Source organism: Ursus americanus, chromosome 5 (assembly GCF_024610735.1).
Source record: "Ursus americanus isolate L20-20 chromosome 5, mUrsAme1.1.p, whole genome shotgun sequence".
Taxonomy (NCBI): domain Eukaryota; kingdom Metazoa; phylum Chordata; class Mammalia; order Carnivora; family Ursidae; genus Ursus; species Ursus americanus.
The window spans coordinates 64,203,301-64,226,938 of NC_142131.1; the positions used below are offsets into that span (position 1 = coordinate 64,203,301).

The window sequence follows — 23,638 nt, forward strand, 5'->3', positions numbered from 1 at the left end:
TTTTTGTTTCATTTTGGTTGTTTTTTTTTAATTTTAACTTTGCCTGTTATCTCTAAAAATTACTTTTCAGCTTTATTGAGCTATGAAGGCCTATAACACTGCCCAAATTTAAGGTGTAAAGCCTGATAGTTTGAGACACTTTTATATTGTGAAATGATTACCACAGTAGGATTATTTAACACATCCATCATGTCACATAATTACCATTTCTTTTTTGTGGTGAGAACATTTAAGATTTGCTCTTAGCAACTTTCAAATATGTAATACAGTATTGTTAACTATACTCACCATGCTGTACATTAGTTCCCTAGAACTTACTCATATTACAACTGGAAGTTTGTTCCCTTTGACCACATATCCCCATTTCCCTTAGCTCCTAACCCCTGACAACCACCATTCTACTGTCTGTTTCTATGAGTTCACCTTAATTAGAATCCACATATAAGTGATATCATATGGTATTTGCCTTTCTCTGACTTATTTCCTTAGCATAATGCCCTCAAGGTTGATTCATGTTATGGCGATTGCCAGGATTTCCTTCTTCCTTCCTGTGGCTAAATAATATTCCATTTTATAGATACACCACATATTCTTTATCCATCCATTTCTCAAAGGACATCGAGGCTGGTTCCGCATCTTGGTTACTGTGACTAATGCTGCAGTGAACATGGGGATGCAGATATCACTTCGGGGTCCTGATTTCACTTCCCCTGGATATATACCCAGCAGTGAGTTTGATGGATCATATATTAGCTCTACTTTTAACCTTTTGAGGGAACTCCTTACTATTTTCATAATAACTGAACCAATTTATAGTCCCACCAATGGTGCACATGCCTTTCCTCCACACCCTCATAAACACTTGTTATGTCTTATCTTTATAATAAAAGCCATTCTAACAGGTGTAAAGTGATAGTTCATTGTGGTTTTGAAACGCATGTGCATCTCCCTGATGATAAATGATGTTGACCATCTTTTCACATACCCGTTGGCCATTTGTATGTCTTCTTTGGAAAAGTGTCTATTCAGGTCCTCTACTCATTTTTAATGAGCTTATTTGGTTGTTTTTGTTGTTTCCTATTGAGCTGTGTAAGTTCCTTATATATTTTGGACATTGACTCTTTATGAGATATAAGTCTACAAATGTTTTCTCACATTCTGGAGGTTGCCTTTTCATTTTGCTGATTGTTCCTTTTGCTGTGCAGATTTTTAGTTTGATGTAGTCCCACTTATTTATTTTTGTTTGTGTTGCTTGTGCCTTTGGTGTCATATGAGAAAAATCATTGCCAAGACCAACGTGAAGGAGCCTTTGCCCTATGTTTTATTTTAGGAGTTTTATGGCTTTGGGTCTTATGTTCAAGCCTTTAATCCATTTTGAGTTAATTTTTGTAAGTAGTCTATATTGGGGTTCCAATTACTTTCTTTTGTGTGTGATTATCCAGTTTTCCCAACATCATTTATTGAAGAGACTTTTCTTTCCCCTTTAAGTACTTCTTGGCTCCTTTGTCAAATGTTAGTTAACCAATATTCACGGATCTATTTCTGGTCTCTTCTGTTCCACTGGTTTATGTGTCTTTTTATACTATACTGTTTTGATGACTTTATAATAGAGATTGAAAAAAATCAATGTGATGCCTCCAGTTCTTTCTCAAGAATGCTTTGACTATTCATGGTCTTTTATGGTTCCATATAAATTTTAGGATTTTTTCTCTTTCTTTAAAAAATTTAATAGAAATTTTGGTGGGGATTGCCTTGAGTCTAGACGGTTTGGGTGGTATGGACAGTTAAACAATATTAATTCTTCCAATCCACAAACATACATTTACTTTTATCTTCTTTAATTTCCTTCATCAGAGTCTTAGTTTTCAGTGAACTGATCTTTCACCTCTTAGGTTAAATTTATTCTTAAGTATTTTATTGTTTTTAATGCTGGTGTAAAGGCAATTATTTTTTCATTTCATTTCCAGCTATTTCATCGTTAGTATATAGAGACACAACTGATTTCTGTATGTTGATTTTGTATCTTGCAACTTTACTGAATTTGTTAATTAATTCTAACAGTTTTCTGGTGGAGTCTTAAGGACTTTCAATATAAGATTACATTATCTGCAAACACACGATTTTATTACTTTCTGACTGGATGTCTTTTATTTCTTTGTCTTGCATAAGTACTCTGGCTAGAACTTCCAGGCTTATGTTGAATAGGAGTGGTAAAAGTAGCACGTTTTTCTTGTTCCTGATCTTGGAGGAAAAGCTTTCAACCTTTCACCACTGAGTATGATTTTAGCTGTGGGCTTGTGATATATGGTCTTTAGGTTGAGGTACATTCTTTCTATGTCAAACTTGTTGACAAATTTTTATCATGAAAGGATGTTGTATATTGTCAAATGCCTTTTCTGCATCTACTGAGATTATCATATGATACTTATCTTCATTCTATTAATGTGAGATATCACATTTATTAATTGCATATGTTGTAACCATCCTTGTATCCCGAGGATAAATCCCACTTGCTCATGGTGTATGGTCCCTTTAATGTGCTGAATTCAGTTTCATAATATTTTATCGGGAATGTTTGCATTTACTTTCATCAGGGATATTGCTCCATAGTATTCTTGTCCTTATCTAACTTTGGTATCAGGGTAATGCTGGCCTTGTAAAACGAGTTTGAAAGTGTTCAGCCGCTTCAATTTTTCTGGAAGAATTTCAGAAGGATTGGAATTACTTCTTGAAATGTTTCGCTTAAGTGTTTAGAAGAACTCACAAGATAGTCGTGGGCTTTTTTTTGTTGGGAAGTTTTGATTACTAAATCAATCTCCTTACAGGGCATTGGCCTGTTTGGGGTTACTTCTTCATGAGTCAGTCTAGGTAGGTTGTACGTTTTAGGAGTTTATCCATTTTTTGCAGGTAATCCCAATTTTGGCATGTAATTGTTCAGGTACCATCTTACGATCCTCTGTAATTTTGTGGTATCAGTTGTAATATCTCCTCTTTTATTTCTAATTTTATTTGTCTTCTCTCTTTTTTTCCACAGCATGCTAACTAAAAGCTTGTCCATTTTACTATTCTGAAAAGCTAGCTCCTAGCTTCATTGATCTTTTCTATTGTTTTCTGGCCTCTATTTTATTTATTTCTGCTCTGATATTTGTCATTTCCTTTCTTCCATTACTTTGGGCTCAGTTTGTTCTTTTTTCCAGTTCCTCAAGATGAAAAGTTAGACTGAGATTTTTCTTTTTTCTTTTTTAAAGATTTTTTACTTATTTATTTGACAGAGACAGCCAGCGAGAGAGGGACACAAGCAGGGGGAGTGAGAGAGGAAGAAGCAGGCTTCCCAGCGGAGCAGGGAGCCTGATGCGGGGCTCGATCCCAGGACCCTGGGATCACACCCTGGGCCGAAGGCAGACGCTTAATGACTGAGTCCCCCAGGTGCCCCAAGATTTTTCTTTTTTCTTAATATAAGCATCTATCACTATAAATTTCCCTGTAGAACTGCTTTTGCTGCATCCCATAAAGTTTAGTATGATGTGTTTCCATTTTGTGTTTCAAGATATTTTTTTATTTCCCTTTTGATTTCTTCTTTGACCCATCGGTTGCTCAGGAGTGTATTGTCTGATTTCCACACACTTGTGGTATTTTCTAGTTTTCCTTCTGTTACTGATTTCTAGTTTCCAACCACTATGGTAGAAAAAGATATTTGCTATGATTTTAATCTTCTTAAATTTGCCAAGACTTGCTTTGTGACCTATCATATGATCCACTAGTCAGTGCCCCAAAATGTGGAGCATTTTAAAGGGGATTAGGTATTTTGGGTGAGCAGGGATGAGTTGCAATACTTCATAGGAAGTCTCACTGAGAAGGCACTATTTGAGTTAGAAATGAAAGAGGTGAAACAGGAAGCCACACGTGCCAGGGAGAGGGAATAGCATGGGACCTAAGGGGGAACAATCACTAGTGTTTTTGAAGAGAAGAAAGCAGATCAGTTTGCTGGAGGGAGTGAGCAAGAGGACAGGAGGCCAGTATGTCTGGAGTGGAGTGAGCAAGAGGACAGGAGAATATGTAAAGAACTCTTACAACTTAACAAGAACAACCCAATTAAAAAAAAATGGGTGAAGAACTTGAATAGACATTTCTCCAAAGAAGATACAAATTACCAACAGCACATAAAGAGATGCCCAACGTCCAAAAATGCAAATCAAAACCACAATGACAAACCACCTCACCCCTATAGAAGAGCTACTATAAAAAAATGGGTGGGGCAGAAATAATAAGGGTCAGCAGGATGTAGAGATATTGGAACCCTTGTGGACCATTGGTGGGAGTGTAAAATGGTACAGTCTCATGGAAATCAGTATTGCTATTCTTAGAAAAAGCAAAAATAGAATTAGCATATCATCCAGCAATTCCACTTTTGGGTATTTATCCTGCAAAATTGAAAGTAGAGTCTCTAAAAAATATGTGTAAACCTATGCTCATAGTAGTGTTATCTAAAAGAGCTAAAAGGTAGAATTCATCCAAGTTTCCATTCACAGATGAATGGTTATCAAGGTATGGATATACATACAGTGAATACCATTCAGCCTTAAAAAGGAAGGAAATCCTGACACATCCCACAATATGGATGAACCTTGAGGACATTATGCTAAGTGAAATATACCAGTCCCCAAAAGACAAGTACTGTATGATTTCACCTGTGTATTGAGAATGGTTACATTCATAGCGACAGAAAATAGAATGGTGGTTGCCAGAGGCTAGGAGAAAGGGAAATGGAGGAGTTAATATTTAATGGGTACAGAGTCTCACTTTTGCAAGATGAAGAGTTCTCATGATGGATGGTGGCTAAAATAGCCAGGGGCGCCTAGGTGGCTCAGTTGGTTAACTCTCTGACAATCAGGTCATGATCGCAGAGTTGTGAGGTGGAGCCCCACCTGCACTGGGTGTGGAGCCTACTTAAGATTCTCTCTCTCTACCCCTCACCCCTTAACCCCCACTCACATACACTCTCTCCAAAAAAGATAAATAAATAAAAATAAAATTGCCAGGAACTCTCAGTAGTGTTAGAGTGATAGCACTTTCCTACCTATACGGCTCTCCACGGGGTGATACCCAACAAGATACAAAAACAATAATACCTCTCACCTTAGAAAACCTTTCTTTGATCCTACATGACTACGGTCTCATTTTTCTATTGCAGTTTAGAACACAATTTGGAAAAGCTGTCAATACTCTATGTCAAATACCTCTTTCCATTCTATATTTGCTTGTCTCCAAATAGACTTTCAATCCACTACTCCACTGTAGAAGGATACTCCAGACATAGTATGTGTAAAATCTATCAACCTAGCAGCACTCCCTGTGTGATACATGCCTTTGGAAACGATCTGATGCAGGAGGGTTTTATTGAATCACATCTACTTCCCCCTGCCCCGATGAATCAGTATGGAATGATCTAATCAATTTGCTTATCTTTACTATTTCTACAATTTTCAGGATAAAAATAGGAATAACTGAAGAGTGCCTACTTTTAACTTCATAATGGAAATTGGCCAGAAAGTTTTTATGTAGATTATTATATAGTATTAAATTAATACATATTCTTTCAGATACTTAATTATTGTAATTATGAACAAATGATTATTTGTTTTAACATAAAAATATATAACTTCTTCCCATAAATCTCCTCTTTTGTTAAGCATGAGACAGTCATTTCATGAACCAGGAGGGGAGTTGATGTCAATCTCAATATACTATACCTATTTAAATTTTTAATGGTTCCAAGTAATTCTGCATGATGATTCAGATACGCCCACCCTGGGCCAATATCACTTTGTGTTTCCATTCACTGGAGGCCAAATTCCATACATGGTGAAGAGAGACTCTCCAGGTGATGGTGATTCAGTTTCATTTAAGTGATGACTCACCACAGTCCAACTTTTACCTAGCTTTTGTTCACTTGCCTTGGTTTCATGAAAGCGTTCTCCACTGGTCCTTATCAAGCTACATGCACATTACCAGTTAACCTCATTTCTCCCTAAGCTGGATATCTTCTTAAGTATATGTCTGTTATCTCAGCTATACCCCCTTTCTGTGTTGGATAAACATTCACCTTCACAGCAGGGCTACTGCATACAGCTGTCTGATGTGTGCTCTGCACAAAGACTCCAGCAGAGTGGTCAAGTGGAGCTAAATTCAAGCATGCTCTGCTCCCAAATCCTTATAGTGGCCTGGAATCACTGGAGAAGGGAAAGACTAACTTTGTCAACTACAGGTATGTGTTTTCCTCAGTTGCACAAAGCATCATTGAGGCTAATAGTAATCTTGCTTATGAGATTTGATTACAGGAAGAGACTTCCCTTCAGGATAGAAACACAAAGGACAACCATTTACTTCTTCAGACACTTTTGCAGCTGGGCCTTGGACATGTGACTTAGGCTCGGCCAATGAGATACATATACCCTAGACTTTGATTTGGGAACTGGGACAATAGAGATTTCTTTTTGCAGCTCAGGGGAGGCAACATCCCATTCTGTGGAGTGGCAGTTGCCTCGTCAGGATCCAGGGCTAGAGGTGTTGGTGATAAGACCCCCAGCATCTCGTTATCCGCTGGTGGGGCAGGGCTTCCCATACGGTTCTGAGGAGTAATTTTCACTCTGGGTACAGAACCTCACTCCACCCCTACATCCCTTACTGACCTTTCCCTCCAGCCTTCCTAGTGTTTCACTGAGCACCCAGTAGCTTCTCAATGAATTCCCGTTCTACTTAAACTACTCAAAGTCTGTTTTTTTGCTGTGTCTGTTTCTTTTGTTGAAGAGTCTGAACTCAGTGGGATACTGACGTGAAACCCTTTTATTTTATTTTTCCAACACTGTCTTCAGGTGTGTTTTGATGAAGACGGGTTTTCTGCCCCTTCACAACATCTTGGGTAGCTCTGGTAGCATCCCAGACACTTTGAGGTTTTACAATATCAGGGCCAAAGTAATCCAGTTTACAGTTTGAATCTCAAATCCATTGTGATGCCGTTCCCCTCACGCTGCCCAGGTTTGACCAGCAGTGAAAATTGTCCCGCCTTGGGGAATTTGGCGTGCTTTGCTTTCTTCTTCTTCCTCTACGTTTTCTTCCTTCCTCTTTAGGGCTCATCTTTTTTTTTTTTTTTTTTTTTAAGATTTTATTTATTTATTCGACAGAGACAGAGACAGCCAGCGAGAGAGGGAACACAAGCAGGGGGAGTGGGAGAGGAAGAAGCAGGCTCATACCGGAGGAGCCTGATGTGGAGCTCGATCCCATAACGCCGGGATCACGCCCTGAGCCGAAGGCAGTCGCTTAACCGCTGTGCCACCCAGGCGCCCCAGGGCTCATCTTTTCTATCCCTTCTAGAGTGTTGGGGTCCCAAAGGAGGAATGAGGAAAGGACCGACATATCCCGCTTAGCTGCTGCTGCTGTGTTCCACACTGGATGGCCAGTCTTGGCTGACGAGGGGATGTCTGGATGCTGCTGGAGTGCAGTGCAAGCATGGGCTCTTTAGGAGGCCTTGCTGGGGCTCCAGTTGCACCGGCCTCTGACATTTGGTCTCACAGTTTCCCATCTGTTTTGGACCCCCTGAATGGCCTCCCCCAGTTTTATTTTATTAGGTTAGTTGAAGTTGACTTTTATTGCTTAAGGACAAGAACTTTGTCTGACACAGCAAGCATTCATATTGAAGACAAAAGGAGATCACACCACAGGAAATGGTGGGATTTTAAAAAAAATACTCCTATCATTGCCACAGTCCCTTCTGGTCATCTGCTCTAAGTTTCCTTTCGCATACAGTGATGAGAGTCCTCACTATGCAGATTGCATAGATTTATTTATTTATTCCAAATTGGGTGTATTTACTGCATCAAATGTTACAATTTTAAAAAGCAATGTCAGAAAGATATCCATGTCTTCTAACATTTTCTGATCTTGGTGTGTGAAAGGTGAAGCTGATTTCCTGTTGAACTGCTTCCAAGCAGGATATCAACCCACATGAAGTCTACTTTTACAAGAATATCCCAGATAGGCATGTTGTTGTTTCAAGAGCTTCTGCAAACATACTATTACACCAGGAAATAGGCCAGCAGTGCTTTTAGAAACAGACAGTCCAGATAAATCCAAGAGTCATAAAAGTAATTTCACATTTAAATAAAACGAAATCGAATTTTGCTACTCGAAGAGTGTCTGAGAAACAGAAACATCCACATAGGAGTTGGTTAAAATGTAGGCCTTGCTCAAAATATTGAATCAGAGTCATATATTAACAAAATCTCTAGCTGATGAACATGGACATTAAAGTTTGAGAAGCAGGGGAACACCTGGGCAGCTCAGTCAGTTAAGCATCTGCCTTTGGTTCAGGTCATGATCCCAGGGTTCTGGGATTGAGTCCCGCATCGGGCTCCCTGCTCAGTGGGGAGTCTGCTTCTCCCCCTACTTGTACCTCTCTGTCAAATAGATAAATAAAATCTTTAAAAAACAATAAAATAGTCCATATTTTTATACTGCTTTCACCTTCTAATACCCTATATAATCTACTTACTCATTATGTTTATTGTCTGCTATCTGTCTTTTCCCCATTAGAATATAAGCTTTTCAAGGGCAGGATATATCAATACTAATATATCTCAAGCACCAAGCAATGTCCTTGTGCATACTAATGTCTCAAAAATAGTGAATACATTTTAAACATAAGTTTTATAACTCAGTAGAGCATTTTTATTTTCCACTTGGAAGTTACCATTTTTAAGTAGAAAATTATTTTAAGAGCAGAGAGGTCTCAACATGAATTTCTTTCATTCATTTAACACATTTGCCCAAACGAGAGTTGCACAAATATCGCTCTCAGTAGATTCTGTCTTATCTCTCAGATTATAACTATCTCACTCTTGCAATAAAAGAAAAGGAGGAGGAGATGAAGATAAAGAATTAATTAATCAAAACCTTTAACTTTTCCGAAAACCCAGGGAATTTTTGTCAGCCTCCTTTGTTATTTATCTAGCATAACTCTCTGGAATACTAATATTAAATCCTGAGATTTGCAGTTTTACACGGCCATGATGGATTCACATGAGGGAAGAGGAAGTGCCCCCGAGGAGTCTTTCCTGAGACTTCTTGTACATTAATTCACTTTGGAGCTTTCCCATTCAGGAATATCATTCACATTAAATCAAGAGAAGACTGTTCGACTACAATGCAGTGCTTCACAGCTTTTTTCATAATACATTAAAAGGATAGTTATGTTTATATGGCATATTGGGATCAACAAGGGAATTGGAGCCCTTTGCAAGGCTCCTCTGATGACCCAGACTCTCAGCCACCCTTAGGGCAGCAGGTGACCCACTGGGTGAGGGGCTCTGCTAGGTGACATGATATCATAGGAAGTTAATTCTTAGCAATGATAAGTGAAACCAATCTTCTATGATACACATGGGTTACAACTTCAGATTGTTTCCTACGCCAGATATTCTAACAAATATACCCTACTCTCAAACTTTCAAATTAACAATCCTTTGCATTTTGAAAATAAACATATGAATCTGGTGGGAAATCTCCTCACCTCTTCTCCAGCCCACCATCCTGCTTTAAAAACTTTTCTATCTCCCTAATATAGCAGAAGGTGGAAGCCTGAGAGATAGATTTCTCTGACACCCTAGCCAGCAGAGCTCTGAATGCATTTTTAGGCTCCGTCTTATAGATACACTCACATAATACCTGAAAGAAAGCAGCGAGGCCCAAGTCATTTTTCTTCTTTCTCTGGGAGCAGTAGAAGGTATAGCATGGGCCTTTCAAATGTGAGTTTCTGGAGTGGCCTCTGTTTCCCCTCACATTCACCCCATCTTGGAGCTATGAAGTACCAGGAGATATATAGGAGTTTCCTGCATGCTCATGACTGGCAAACAGAGGCTCTCTGATCTTCCATGGTAATGCACCAAAAAGTTAGTGGTGGTCCCTTGCCTAGCCTCCTTCAGCCCCTGTAATGGGGCTGTGAGCCCCTTAGTCCTTGTATTAAGACCTCTCCCTGATAACACTGTTTTATGTTGTCTGGGCTGTGAATGAAACATTCTCCTTAGGAAATAAATCCAGAAAATCCACTTTTTGATAGAAGACATTTAGCAAACATTCAACTTTCACTTTTGTTTTATGATAACACATATGTTAATATTCTCTAAACTTTTTTCTGATCTATTAAATAGGATATAACGGGTAATGGCTGGCAAAGTGTTCGCTGCTCACATTTTAACAGGCTCCCATTCTTTAAATTGCCTATGATACTACCAAAAGAACTATGGTTTCTGCCCCACGGGCTTTTTAGCTGAGAGTAAATTAAAGAATACCAGGCTTTTAATGTTCTGTTTCTGCACTACCCAAAACACACGAGCAGAAAGTCAAAGGGAGGTGGATCTCTATATAAAAATCAGGGGCTCTTTCTAGAAAAAAATTGTGAATGAGTTTAGGGAAGCAAATATTCACTATCATTTAACTACCTAAAAGTGAAAGTAATCTTTAATTTGTCCATTACACCAAAACAAATTACCAACAGATACAAGATTTAAGCATTAAAAGAAATGACCCATTAAGATTCTAGAAGATTGTCTCAGTAACTATTTTTAAAAGTCTAGTTGAAGAAAACATTTTCTGAGTGTGACATCAAAGGCAAAAACTGCTAAAAGTAAGTTAGGTTTTTCAAAACTATTTTCATTTTGTAAGCTTGAAATACATCAAAATTAGAAACAATGGCACCGATTAGCTAGATTTAACTGTTGTTTACATTGTGCCATTGTTACTTCATCTCTCCATTTTTTGTTTTATCATTCCAGAGTAAATGAAAAATGTCAAGATTTTCCTCTTAAATCCTTCAGCGCAGATCTCCAAAGAGTTGGAATATAGTCTAACAAAACCACAATACCTTGATCACACCTAACAAAATTGACAATAATTCTATCACATCATTTAATACCTAGTATCTAATATCTCCCCCCCTACTTTTCTGGCCCATGACACTGACTTTTTTAAGAGTTCAGAGTGGTTTTCTTATAGAAGATACACATTCTACACTGATTATTTCTTTATAGTCTTATCTCACGTGACTTAAGACTGTTAGATTCTATTCTGACAAAAAGGGGAAAACTGAGACAGATATCCAGAGCTGTCCAATAGAACCTCCTACAATGATGGACATGTTCTATGGCTAAGCTGTTCATCGTGGAAGCCACCGTCACATGGCTATTCAGCACTGGAAGTATAGCTCCTATGACTGAGGAACTAAATTTTAATTTAATTTAATTACTTTAAGTTTTAAATTTAAGTAGCCACATGTGACTAATGCCTACTGAATCATGTGTCTAACATAAAAGTGGATGTAATGTGGGGCACCTGGGTGGCGCAGTCAGTTGGGCATCTGACTCTGAATTTCGGCTCAGGCCTGATCTCGGGGTCATGAGATCAACCCCCGTGTCGGGCTCCACACTTTTTAACATACTTTTTAACATGTTACGTAATATATTTTCATATAGACTTGAATGAACCTGTATATTTGACTTTCAACAGCAGAGAAGTAAAGGCCTTTGTTCACTTCAGGAAGCTTCATGATTAGCACCAATTTCTATAGTTATCTGGTATATTCATGATCCACATTTTAAAAAAAAATCTCAGAAATAGGGGAGTCATTCTGCCGTCTGTATCTACATTTTTAACATGTATACATAAGGCTTAAGAGTTACAAGTCACATTTCCTGATATAGCCAACCCTGTACATTCACTTTCCTTTCAAATTATTTATAGTATGTGGTTAAGATTGGCTATACCAAACAAGGACAACGGAATTCAACACTGGAACTCTTATTCCAACTTAGAAAAAAAAGACCTGTTTTCCCATGGGATTAAAGCTTTAAAGATTGGAGCTGGAGCTCCTGAGAGCCTGCCTGATAGCTAGCACAACACAAGGAAAAGTAGAAATGAGACCTAGAGAGAAAGAGTTCCTTCTGGCCCCTGGATCCAACCATGCCTGCAGCAGACAATGTTGAATGAGGAAGATTCGGTCTCTATGTGTCAGTTTGTGAGCTGATAAATTCTTTGGTTTTTCTAAGCCAATTAGAATAGTATTTCTTCCTGTCTTTTGTACCTGAAAGGGTGCTGTCAAAATTTAACAACCAAGAGAGCACAGAATTTAGAACCAGACAAACTGGATTCTAATTTATCTGTGATCCAGTGTACCCATCTAGAGATACTGGGATAATTATGCCTTCCTCTTAGGCCTGTCGTGAAGACTAGATTAGCATGATGTGTGTGTGAGAGACATTCTGAATATGCTAGTTCCCTTTTTTTTTAAATTTCTCTAGAGCTGAAATGATATCATATTCTTGAGTCCTCACACACTGTTTTCCTTTTCTATCCATCACTTAGAAGTTTTCCATTTATACACAGATATAATGTGAACCTTCATTAAAAATTAATTTTAATTTAATTAAAAATCGAGAGGGGCATTTCCTACAACAGGTGACGGAATGTTCCCCATCTAGTTTTATAAGACAGTCAGTTCAGGGAGCAATCATATTTGTCTTTGAAGATAAAATGGACTCAAAATGATGGCCGTGAATTTGTGTTGCTCTTCACTCTATTCCTTTCTAGTCTCTGTCATCCAGATAATGGGGATTTAATCTTGCACAGGCTTTGGTCATATGGTGCAGTTTCCTTTGCCTTCTTAAATGTAACCATGTGTAGAATCTCCTCTATTGGCACAGAAGATTTACTCGCCTTTTATAATCATACTGGATTTAAGTTAAGTAGCTTGATAATCAGACAGAATATAATTAGCTAATCATTTACAGGATTACCTAGGCTAAAAATTGACACAGTAAAATACAGTAAGCATGTTTATGCCCATCTAAATCCTTACATTAATAAAGGTGATCAGATTATACAATTCAAATGAATTTCCAAGAAAATATCCCTGGCATAGAGGATTAGAAATATATTTAAGCTAAATTTAAAATTCAGGAAAACCAATCCCACAGCTTACTTTCCATTATTTTTTTTCCCTTCAACTAAGCTCTTAAGCTGAATAAATTAAAGTCTCCAAGATGTTTAAACAGTTCAGTCTATATTAGTATGCTATGGTTCATTACTGAATACAGTTGTAAAACCATTGCCAAGTTGCCCCAATACCTGTATGGTCATAACTGGAAATCTCTACCAAAGGTATCAATGTCCTGCTTACCTATTAATTTTAGTTCCTTGTCTATAATTACTCATCTCCTCCTTGAGAATCTGTCTCTCTTCCCCAAAGTCTCATCCATGTCTCTGGAGCTCTGCATCACATTCATGAAACCATATTCCCAATCTGTCGGGCAAAATGCTGCTTTCTGTAGTCTAATAGTGTATCTAAAATAATCTCATGTACCTTTAAGATTTTTTTCATTCTTTTAAAAAGCAAGATATAGCTCTCAGAACAAAAGCACATGAAACACAACTATCTGGAAAAATATATGTCTGGGTTTCTCTTAGGCTCAATTTTAGAATTGTGAGGACTGGGAAGAAAGAAGAACACAGAAGAGAAAAATAGAATAAAGTGAGTTGGGCCCTATATTCTCTACACCTCTCAAGTTATAAGGGTGACAAAATGATTTTAGACAGGTTTAGGATCTTTGAATAAAAGGAGACTTGTAGCCTGCTTTCCATCTAGATATCAAAGAGACAGCAAATCCTCACAAAGGCTGATGTTTAGTTATTTTCTGCATACTATAGGCTAGTTCCCACCCCTCTAAGTGCTCCCTCTCACAGAGGCTAGGTTTCCCAGTCTCCTCTGGTAGGAAGGTTTTAGTTCAGGACCTGACAGTAGGAAGAATTTGTGCAAGATTAAAGTAAAATGCTGGGACAACTGGGTATTCACATGTAAGAGAATGAAGTTGGACCCCTACCGCATACCATATACAAAAATTAACTCAAAATGGATGTAAGACCTATGAACTAAAACTATAAAATTCTTAGAAGACCACATAGGGGTAAAACATCACCATGATCTCAAATTCCACAATGCATTTTTAGATATGACAGCAAAAGCACAAGCAGGAAAAGAAAAAAAAAAAAACACAGATAAATTAGACTTCACCAAAATTTAAAACCCTTATGGACCAATGAACATCACCAAAAGGTGAAAAGACAATCCACAATATGAGTGAAAACATTTGCCAATCATATATCTACTAAGAGACATGTATCTAGAATACACTGAAAACTGCTACAGCTCAATAATAAAAGGACGAATAATCCAACTAAAAATGACCAAAGGCTCTGAAGAGACATTTCTTCAAAAAGATACACAAATGGCCAGTAAGTACAAGAAAAGTTGCTCAACATCATCAACCATCAGGGAAATGCAAATGAAAACCACAATAGGATACCACTTCCCACTCAGTAGGAAAGCTTATCATCATCCAAAACAAAACAAGACAAAACAAAACATAATAACAAGCGCTGGAGAGCATGTGGAGAAATGATGGAACCCTCATACACTGCTGGTGGGAATATAAAATAGTGCAGCCACTTTGGAAAACAGGTTAGCAGTTCTTCAAAAGAGAAACTCAGATTTACCACCTGACCCAGTGATCCCACTCCTAAGTCTATGCCCAACATATATACATCCATCAAAAACTTGTACATGAATGTTCATGGCAGCATAATTAACAGCTAAAAAGTAGAAACAACTCAAATGTCCCCTGACGGATGGATGAATAAGATGTGGTCTATTCATACAGTGGAAGAATATTCAGCAACAAAAACAAATGAAGGACTGACACATGCTTCAACATGAATGAGCCTTGAAAATATTATGCTAAGTGAAAGAATCCAATTACAAAAGAACACATATTATAAAAATCTATATGAAAGGTCCAGAAGAGGCAATTCTACAGAGACAAAAAGGAGATTAGTTTTTGCGTAGGGTGGGGGGACGGTGGGGGGATGGGAGGAGGATGAATAGAGGGATTGGGAGTGTGGGGGGGTGATGTCTGAGGAGAAAGCGTTTCTTCAGGAATAATGAAAATGTTCAAAAACCGATTATGGTGATGGATGCACAGCTCTGTGAACACACTAAAGCCAGGGAATTATACACTTTGCATAGTTAAAAGTGTTCAACTGCGCGGTATATAAATAAATAATCTGGTTTTTTTAAAACGATTGAAGAAAAGAAGGAAGCCAGAGCTACACCAGGCTTTGGCTGTGGCAGCAGCATGCCCTTGTAACAACTGCGTTGGGTCTGCAGGGGCAGAAGATCACAGGCTCAGAAGAATTCGGGGTTAGACAGGTGTGCGCGCCTACAGGGCAGGAGCAGCTTCCTGGAATTCCTGAACATTGACTAACTCCATCTAACCCCCCGTTTTTCTCTCTTCTACCCCTTCCAGTGTTTTTTGTGGCTTAATTCCCTATGTCAATCTTGTTCTGCTTGAAATTTCTAGAGGGGTTTGTTTTCCTAACTAAATCCTGGCTGATATTATTGCCTAGAGAGCATCTATCCTCCTCATTCTCTCCCTAAAAAATTCCAAATTTCTTCAGGGACTCACCCCTTCTCTGCATAGCCAAGTACCTCAGGAGACTGATTTCTACTCTCAGCTTCTGGGTTCAACCTGATTTTGGTCTAGCGGTAATCCCATTCCTTTTGCTAAAAATTGATTCAAAAATAAGCATGTGATTATAACACTCAATGTTAACTAACTGGAATTAAAATTAAAACTTCAATTTAAAAAAAGGGAGGGGGGAACTAGGCATGTTATCCAGCCACAGCAACAAGAGATGAAAAGGGTTATACCAGAGACATAGGAATGTTCTACCTCATTCTGAAGAAAGAAGCTTGAGAAGCCAATTAGATACAAAAGACAAAGCTGTAATTTCTGCAGGTGGCTATCATACAGCCAAGACACAAATCCACTTTAAAGTGAAGATCACAGGCAGAGGGCAGGGTAGAGAGACAGAGAGAACCCAAGGCTTTGATTGCATTTTTCAACTGTTGGATCAACACGCTTTGAAGCTCACCTCACCTCTTGACTCCTTATATGAGCTAATAACTTGTCTTAAGGCGGTTTGAGATAAGTTTCCTGTTACTGCTAGAAACATCTTACTTTATGCTCTGAGGCACCCTGAAATGGCAGCCCCTCTATGCAGACAGGGCTTGAGGTAACTCCCCAGTTTCCCGCAGCCCCAGAGTGGCAAGAGACATTATCCAAAAGTTATCTCCAAACCCTGAGAAATTTAGCTGAGAGGCAGCTGGTGGACCGGGACGGGGCTTGCAGCCAGAAGAGGAGACACAACCAAAAACGATGTAGGAATGTGAACATCATGACAGGAGGGTAATGACAACCAGGACCCAGGTGGGTTGCTCCCTCACGGCGAATGCCAGACAGGCTAAAAGATGACTGGGGTTACACCTTTCCCACTTGACATCTCAGTGTAACTTAAAGCCTCTCCCCAAAGCCCTCAAACCTTGGGAGAAGGATAATAACCTTGGGTTAGTTTTCCACCACTGAAGATGATGGAAGCTCAAAATAGAGACTGCTGGATGATAGAAAAATGAAAGAAGTTATGGGTTGAGAAAAATCATAACCCTAAACGTGTACATTTCAATATGCAGAACTCATTCTTTGGCCAGTGGGTGGCAGGAGTAGTATGATTATATTGATTCCCATCCCTTTCCCAGATTTACCAACCTTACCATCATGGAGGATCACAATCAGCCTTATCGAGTCCTCTTTCCACTGCCTCTCCTCATCTGCAATTGTTCAGAGTTCAAGAGCACATCCTCTGGCAAATGGAATTTTTATTGCAGTGGCTCTTGGGTGCAATCCTGACCAGAAGGTTTATTGTAGAACTGTGACCTCACCACCCCCTGCATTTCAAAAAATTGATACATAATTAGGTAAAAGAAATTCAGAGAAATAGCCATGAACTCGGTCCTGCAACCCTATCGCTTCTTCCTTACATGTCTTTCAAAGTCATATTGTTCCAAATCTGAAGCAAAGGATAAATTTTTAAAAATTACTGACGGACAATATTCAAGTCGAAGTTGTTCTAACTTGGAACATGAACGTACTTAACAACTCTTTCCTCTGATTAATTTTGTGAATTTAAATGGCACAGGGCTTGTAAGGAGCTGTCATCATGATTTCACTTCTTGTTTCTTAACTTTCTTCTTCCTAACTTATGTTCCAATCCCTTAAAACCAATCTCATTTCCTCAACATTGCCATAGATTACCCCAAGGAGAGATGATTGATGTCAACACAAATGTCGTTTGGTCCCTACGCTGAGATGAAGAAAATTTTCCGCGCAAAGCAAGAATACTGAACACAATTGGAAAAGGAAAGTTAAATATCAGATCGATGGGTCTCTGATTCCTGTTATCAACCTTCTATTAAAAACAAATTTAAACTCACTGACTTGCAGAAAATAATTTCATCTTCATATTTCACCTCTATGTTAATGATATTCTTTAGGGAAGCATTTGATTGAAAATGTTACTGGAGTAGCAGAAACAGATCTTAATTTTTCAATGAATTTTTAAAAAGTCCTTTTGCTTTTTGTGCTAGCTCTTACAACTTTAAAAATTGATGTGTAATATTTAGCAATTATGTACATACCTATTACCAAGAAATTTAAATGAAAACTATAGTTATTCTGTATCCTGTCACCAAAAACTTGAGTTTCTGCCTAAATCTGTTTGCTAAATACAAATCTTTCATGTAATATTTGAAGGTTTATTTTTAATATTTCTACCAAATGTTGGCTTACAATCTTGCAAATTAGACCATGTGTTATGGGTTACCATGTTTGCTGAAATGTTTGCTATAAAAAACCATGCATGTTTACTTAAAATTATAAACCAGATTTGTCAAACAGATTGGTTTTACCCACCAACTTAATGAGCAAGAACCCTCTGGGGCACTACCTGATGTAGCCTGAATTATTCCAACCTGTGTAGAAGGAATGGAGGAGATTTTCTTAGCATTAACATTTCTTAACATTTAAAAACAGCGCTTGTAAAGATGGATTTGAAGAAAAGGGTCGAACAGATTAATTTCAAAACACAATGGCAGGCAGAGTTTCTAAATGGCAGGAATGGACAGCCACAGTGGCTTCTGGGTATCACTGAGGAGAGGAGAGGGCGCAGAGGTCTCCCACGGGGTGCCAGTGGTTGATGTGAGGTGGAAAGACCAAGGTGACAGGCGTTTCCTCTAGTGCCTCATAGTCAGGGGCAGTCACATTACCTCCGTAGGGGAGTTCCACGGCACCGTTCCCTGGAATCTACTAGAAGTGCTCCCCCCACCCCCCAACAAGAGTGTAAACCACGGCACCCAGCAAGTGGGAGCTCCAACGTCAGCACAAGGAAAAGGAATGTTTCTAGGATGGCAATGAAGGGGAGATCCTGACAAAGCTGAGCATCGAGTCCAGAAAGGAACCAGTCCACTCTGAACTGGAAGAATGATCCAGCACGCACAGTTTTAAGCAAAACTGAAATTCTCAGGCTTTTCTCAAGTGTGTGACCGAGTTGAGAAGTTCTTTTTTTCTTTCATTTCTTCCTCCTCTCTCTCCTCTCCCTTGCTGTCTTAATTCTGTCCATTGTATCAGTAACAAAGCAAATTTAAAAGCAGACAATTATTGGGGCACCTGGATAACTCAGTCTATAGAGCATGCAACTCTTTATCCCAGGATTGTGAGTTCAAGCCCCATTTTTAATGTAGAGTTTATTTAATAAGAAGGAGGAGGAGGAGGAGGAGGAGGAGGAGGAGGAGGAGGCGGAGAAGAAGGAGGAAAGCAGATGGTTATTAACTTCCAGAAAAGCAAGTTGTCCATGAAGGGAAAGCATAGAATACTGTGAGACTCCGCTGTGTATAATAATATCTACAGAGACATACTGCTTATAACATCAAACATTGATAAAATCCAAAATATTGTCAGGGTGAAGAGAAGCTGAAACATGAACACATTTTTAGGATGTGTATGTGTGTGTGGGAGGCAGACTGATTGAGATTTGAGAAGTAGATCACAAAAATGAGTATTACCTTTCACAGTGAGAATCGATAATCTCCAAAACTGAAAAAGAAAAGCAAAACTTAATTAGCAGAAAAATCCTCTTGTTGGAAAATAATAAAGACATAAACACCAGTAAAAACGGCTCAAAATGTTGGGAACTATTGACTTGGGGAGTGTGAATCCAAAGCTAGGAGGAGTAAAGCCGAGGACTGCTGCTATAAGTTAGCAGAACTCATCATACTTAAAGTGAATATGTTTAACTTTGACAAAAATAAAGATTAAAATTTTATATAAGAACAATTTCTAAATCCCCCCCCAAATTACACCACTACTTTTGCTAGAATTCCATTGAGCTTATAAATGATTTAGAGAGAAATGACATCTTTATAATGCTGAATATTTCTTTCTGGAAAGATGGTTTGGACTGTTTCTTTCATCCTCAGAGTTTTATCATTTTCTTGTTATGGGTCCTGTAGGTTTTCTGTCGTTTGTATCAAGGCATGTTATAGTATCTTTTGCTAGCATGATGACATTTTTTTCCATTATGTAACTGTCATTAATAGATTTTTAAAAGCCCTCTCTATTTTTTTGTAACTTTGCCACCTTCCTGCACACTTCTCTTCTAGTATTTTTTTAAAAGATTTTATTTATTAATGTGACATAGAGAGACAGCCAGCGAGAGAGGGAACACAAGCAGGGGGAGTGGGAGAGGAAGAAGCAGGGTCCCAGCAGAGGAGCCTGATGTGGGGCTCGATCCCAGAATGCTGGGATCACGCCCTGAGCCGAAGGCAGACGCTTAATGACTGCGCCACCCAGGCGCCCCTCTTCTAGTATTTTTTCAACTGATTGTCTTCAGTAATTGTCATTGTATATCACAACTTTCCTTCTCAGTGCAGAGGACTCATTTGTTCGACCTATTCTATTGCATTGGTTCCAACTTGTTGAGTACAGCTTTATTAACAGAGTGAGTAGTTGTATTGCCGTCAAGTGGAATAAAAAGACTTTTAGTGTTTCCCAACATGAATATTATTTTCTATTGATTTCAGGCAGAAATTTGATCATCTATTTATTTTCTTTCTAGTATTTCCCTTGTCTAAATACTCGTTCATACCTTAGCATTAGCATCTGTTTACTGGTCTCTTTCCCCCCTAAAATGTGTGTTCCTAAGGGTACGGATGGGTGTCTGATTTTACCCCAAAACTGAGAATAATGCGTGGCTGTACAAATTTGTTGAATGAGTGTATCAATCAATGACAGACAGGTTACCTCTAGACAGTCAGGTGCTTCTGCGTCTCTGTTAGCCTACGAAAAGCATTAATATTTGTCATACCATTAAACCACGTTTGCGTTTAATGGACTACACATTATTACTTCGTTGTGGTTGGACTACCTGGATTTCCTGGTATTTTGTTTTAAATGTCTGCCTCTGTGCTGGGGGTATGAACTGTAGGTTTGTTATGGGTTATCTTTGTTGGCTTGGTTTCAGGGCATTGGCCATATTAAAATGATTAAAATATTGCATGCATAGTTTTAAAAGAATATGGATTAGCTGCTAAGTCCAGAGCATTTGCCCAGAAAAGACTCTGTTTCCTGGTGCTTCAATTTCTTCAGCCTTTAGCATTCTCTTATGTTTTGTTTTTCTTTGTTATTCAAGATGTGGAGGAGCATGCTTTCATTATAAAAAGTTAAAACTGTACATAAGTGTAAAGACTGAAAATACGAGGCTGCACCTCTTCCAGCACAAGCCCAGAGGTAGCCAGGGTTAACAGTTTAGTACTTTTGTTTCAGTATTTTTCCTATGCCCTTCCATATTTACAGGCGCACGTACAAGTGCGTGTGTATGCGTGTGCACGTGTGTGTGTGTGTGTGTGTGTGTAAAATAACAAAGCCAGGAACTGTCTTGAAACACTTTTTTTTTTTAACCTTCCTTGGAAAGTTTCCACCTATATATTATTAAAAATATAAAATACACAGGGACATATAGCTAGCTCCACTGGCAGAGTTTGGACTCTTGATCTTGGAGTTGTAAGTTCAAGCCCCACGTTAGGTGTAGACATTACTTAAAAATAAAATCTTAAAAAAATATGAAATATACATTCTTCATCCTTTTTAGTAGTTGTGTGGTATTCAACATTATGGCTTTACCAGAATTTATCTAACTGCTCTTCTAATCATCAGTATTTGGCTGTTGCCCCTTTTTCACTACTACAAACAACCCTGCTGTGATCATTTTCATACACAGACCTTTAGTCCATGCCGATTCTTTAGAATAAAGTCCTCAATGTGGAATTGCTAAGCCAACCAAGATGGACAGTTTTTACGTTAGTAGATACTGGAAAAATTGCCCTCCAAAGAATGTTTACCCTCCTACCAGCAGAGTATCATTTGCCACACCCTTACTAACCCTGGGTATTATCAAGCTTTTAGATTTTTGCTAATTTGAGGAGTAAAAATTCCTTATAAGGTACCACATTAATTTACATTTCTCTGATTTCCAATGAGGTTGAACGTTTAGCTTGTTGAATATCTATATTACTTTTCCTTCCCATGACTCATATTTCTTAAAAGTAAACTCTATGCTCAACGTGGGGCTTGAACTCAGTCCCCAAGATCAAGAGTTGCATGTTCTACCTACTGAGCCAGACAGGTGCCCCCACTGTTCATTTTTCTATTGGAGTGTTTGTCTTTTCCCTATTGAGTCATATCGATATTAATCCTTTGTTAATATGATGCAAACATATTCCCAGGCTTCATGTTGTTCATTAATGTTATTATTATGTCTTTTTAATTTTTATGTATTTAAATATGTCATTATTTTCTTTATGACTTTCACGTTTTATATCTTGCTGAAACAGGATTTCTTCATCCCATGCTTATGAATGTTTTTTACCTTCATCTAATACCTTTACGTTTAGTTTTGTGGATATTGGGTAAGGTATGGGTGTAAGTATATTTCTCTCAAAATGAACAACTCATCACCCCAGGTGTATTTCTTTCAAAATTGATAACCAAACTTCACCCTCATTTGAGAAGTAATTCATCTTCTTCCTACTGATTTGTTTACCATCTTTATCATTAACAGCAGCTAACATTTACATAGTTCTGACCATATTCCAAGCCCTCTTCTAAGTGCTTTTTCTTTATTAACTTATTTAGTCTTCTCAACAACCCTAAGATATGGGTGGTGTAACGGTCCCTATTTTACACATAAGCCAATTAAGGCAGAGTTTAAGTAACTTAACCAAGAATGCACAGCGACTACGCCTTGGCTTGAGACTCAATGCTCTTAACCACGGTGCCAAATTCCAGTGTATGGACTCCTGTTTCTAAATTCTACACAATCTTTATTCATCACTATCTCTGCCTATACCTGCACCAACCCTATACTTCTACAATTGTATTTTCAAATGTGTTTTAATCTCTGAAAGAGAAGTTACTACAATTTCTTTCTTCTCAGGGTTTCCAGGCTACTACTTGTGATTTTTTTTTCTATCATGTAACCTATAGAATCAGCTTAAGTTTCATATAATGATTAGAATTGCCTCACATTTCTAAAATAACTTAAGAAGATTTATATCTCAAAAATAGTGGCTTTCCATTTAGAAGGGGACTATCTGCATTTACTGGATCATTTATTTTTTTCCTAGAGCTTTATAGTTTTCCACCTATGAATCTTATGTTTTTGTTAGGCATTTTGTAATTTTTCTTTCTGTTGAGAATAGGTTCATTTTTTCTCTGTTTCATTCTTTAATATATTGTTGATAATATATAGGAAAGCATTGATTTTGCTATGCTAATTCTGTACCTAAACCTCATATTGAATTCTTTATTGATTCTAGTAATTTTTTCTTGATTTCTAAGGCAATACCTTATTTGCAAATAACTATACCTGTGTCTTTCCTTTACAATATTTATATATATTATTCTTTTCTGTCTTATTGCATTAGACTCTCCATTATTAAGATTAAATAGCAACAATGCTGAGAGAAAATTTATCTTATTTCTAACATTAGGAGGAATGACTATAAAAAATATTTTATAACAAGTATTTGCTCTTGGTTTACACTTACCTTTATCAGCTTAAGAAAGTTTCCTTCTATTGCTAGCTTGCCAAGAGTTATTGCTTACTTGTTTTTAATCAAGAGTGATGATTTCATTTTAGCAAATGCATTTTTGCCCATATTGAAATGTCATGAGTTCTACCCCCTTTGATCTATTTATATAGTGAATTACATTAATGGATTTCCTTGTGTTGAGTCATCCTTGCGTTAATAATAGTTCTGTGTGCCAGGAACTATGTTAAACACAGTAATTAGATGAATACGCATTTAAGACTGTTGTATTTTCTTGACGAACTGACCTTTTTTTATTATGAAATTTATTGGTAACTGGAATATTTAGTGCATTCTCAGTCATTGTAACTATTAATATGGTTGCATTTAATTCTACCATCTTGCAATTTGCTTTTTATTTGTCTCATCTCATGTGTGTTTCTTTGTTAGTTCTTTTCTGCCTTCTTGGTCCCATAAAATATTTTTTTAGTACTCCATTTTATTGTTTCTTTGGTTTCCTGTGTGTGCGCATGTGTGTGTGTATTAGTGATTGCTCTA

The 23,638-nt window shown here is 37.9% G+C and overlaps 1 protein-coding gene across 3 annotated transcripts in view; it reads right to left on the minus strand.

Annotated features, from left to right (window-relative positions):
* The window catches only part of MEGF10 (multiple EGF like domains 10), a 341,217-nt gene that overhangs the window by 170,364 nt on the left and 147,215 nt on the right, over positions 1-23,638 (minus strand). For 2 of the 3 annotated variants that reach the window (XM_087862339.1, XM_045794814.2), the window contains exons 7-8: positions 19,058-19,088; positions 16,712-16,885 (exon numbers count right to left, since the gene is read on the minus strand). In XM_087862339.1, the coding sequence (XP_087718465.1) occupies positions 16,712-16,717 (6 nt within the window). In that variant the 5' untranslated portion in view covers positions 16,718-16,885; positions 19,058-19,088. Of the gene's footprint in view, positions 1-16,706; positions 16,886-19,057; positions 19,089-23,638 lie in introns of all 3 variants that reach the window. The other variant, XM_045794812.2, reaches the window with a different exon arrangement.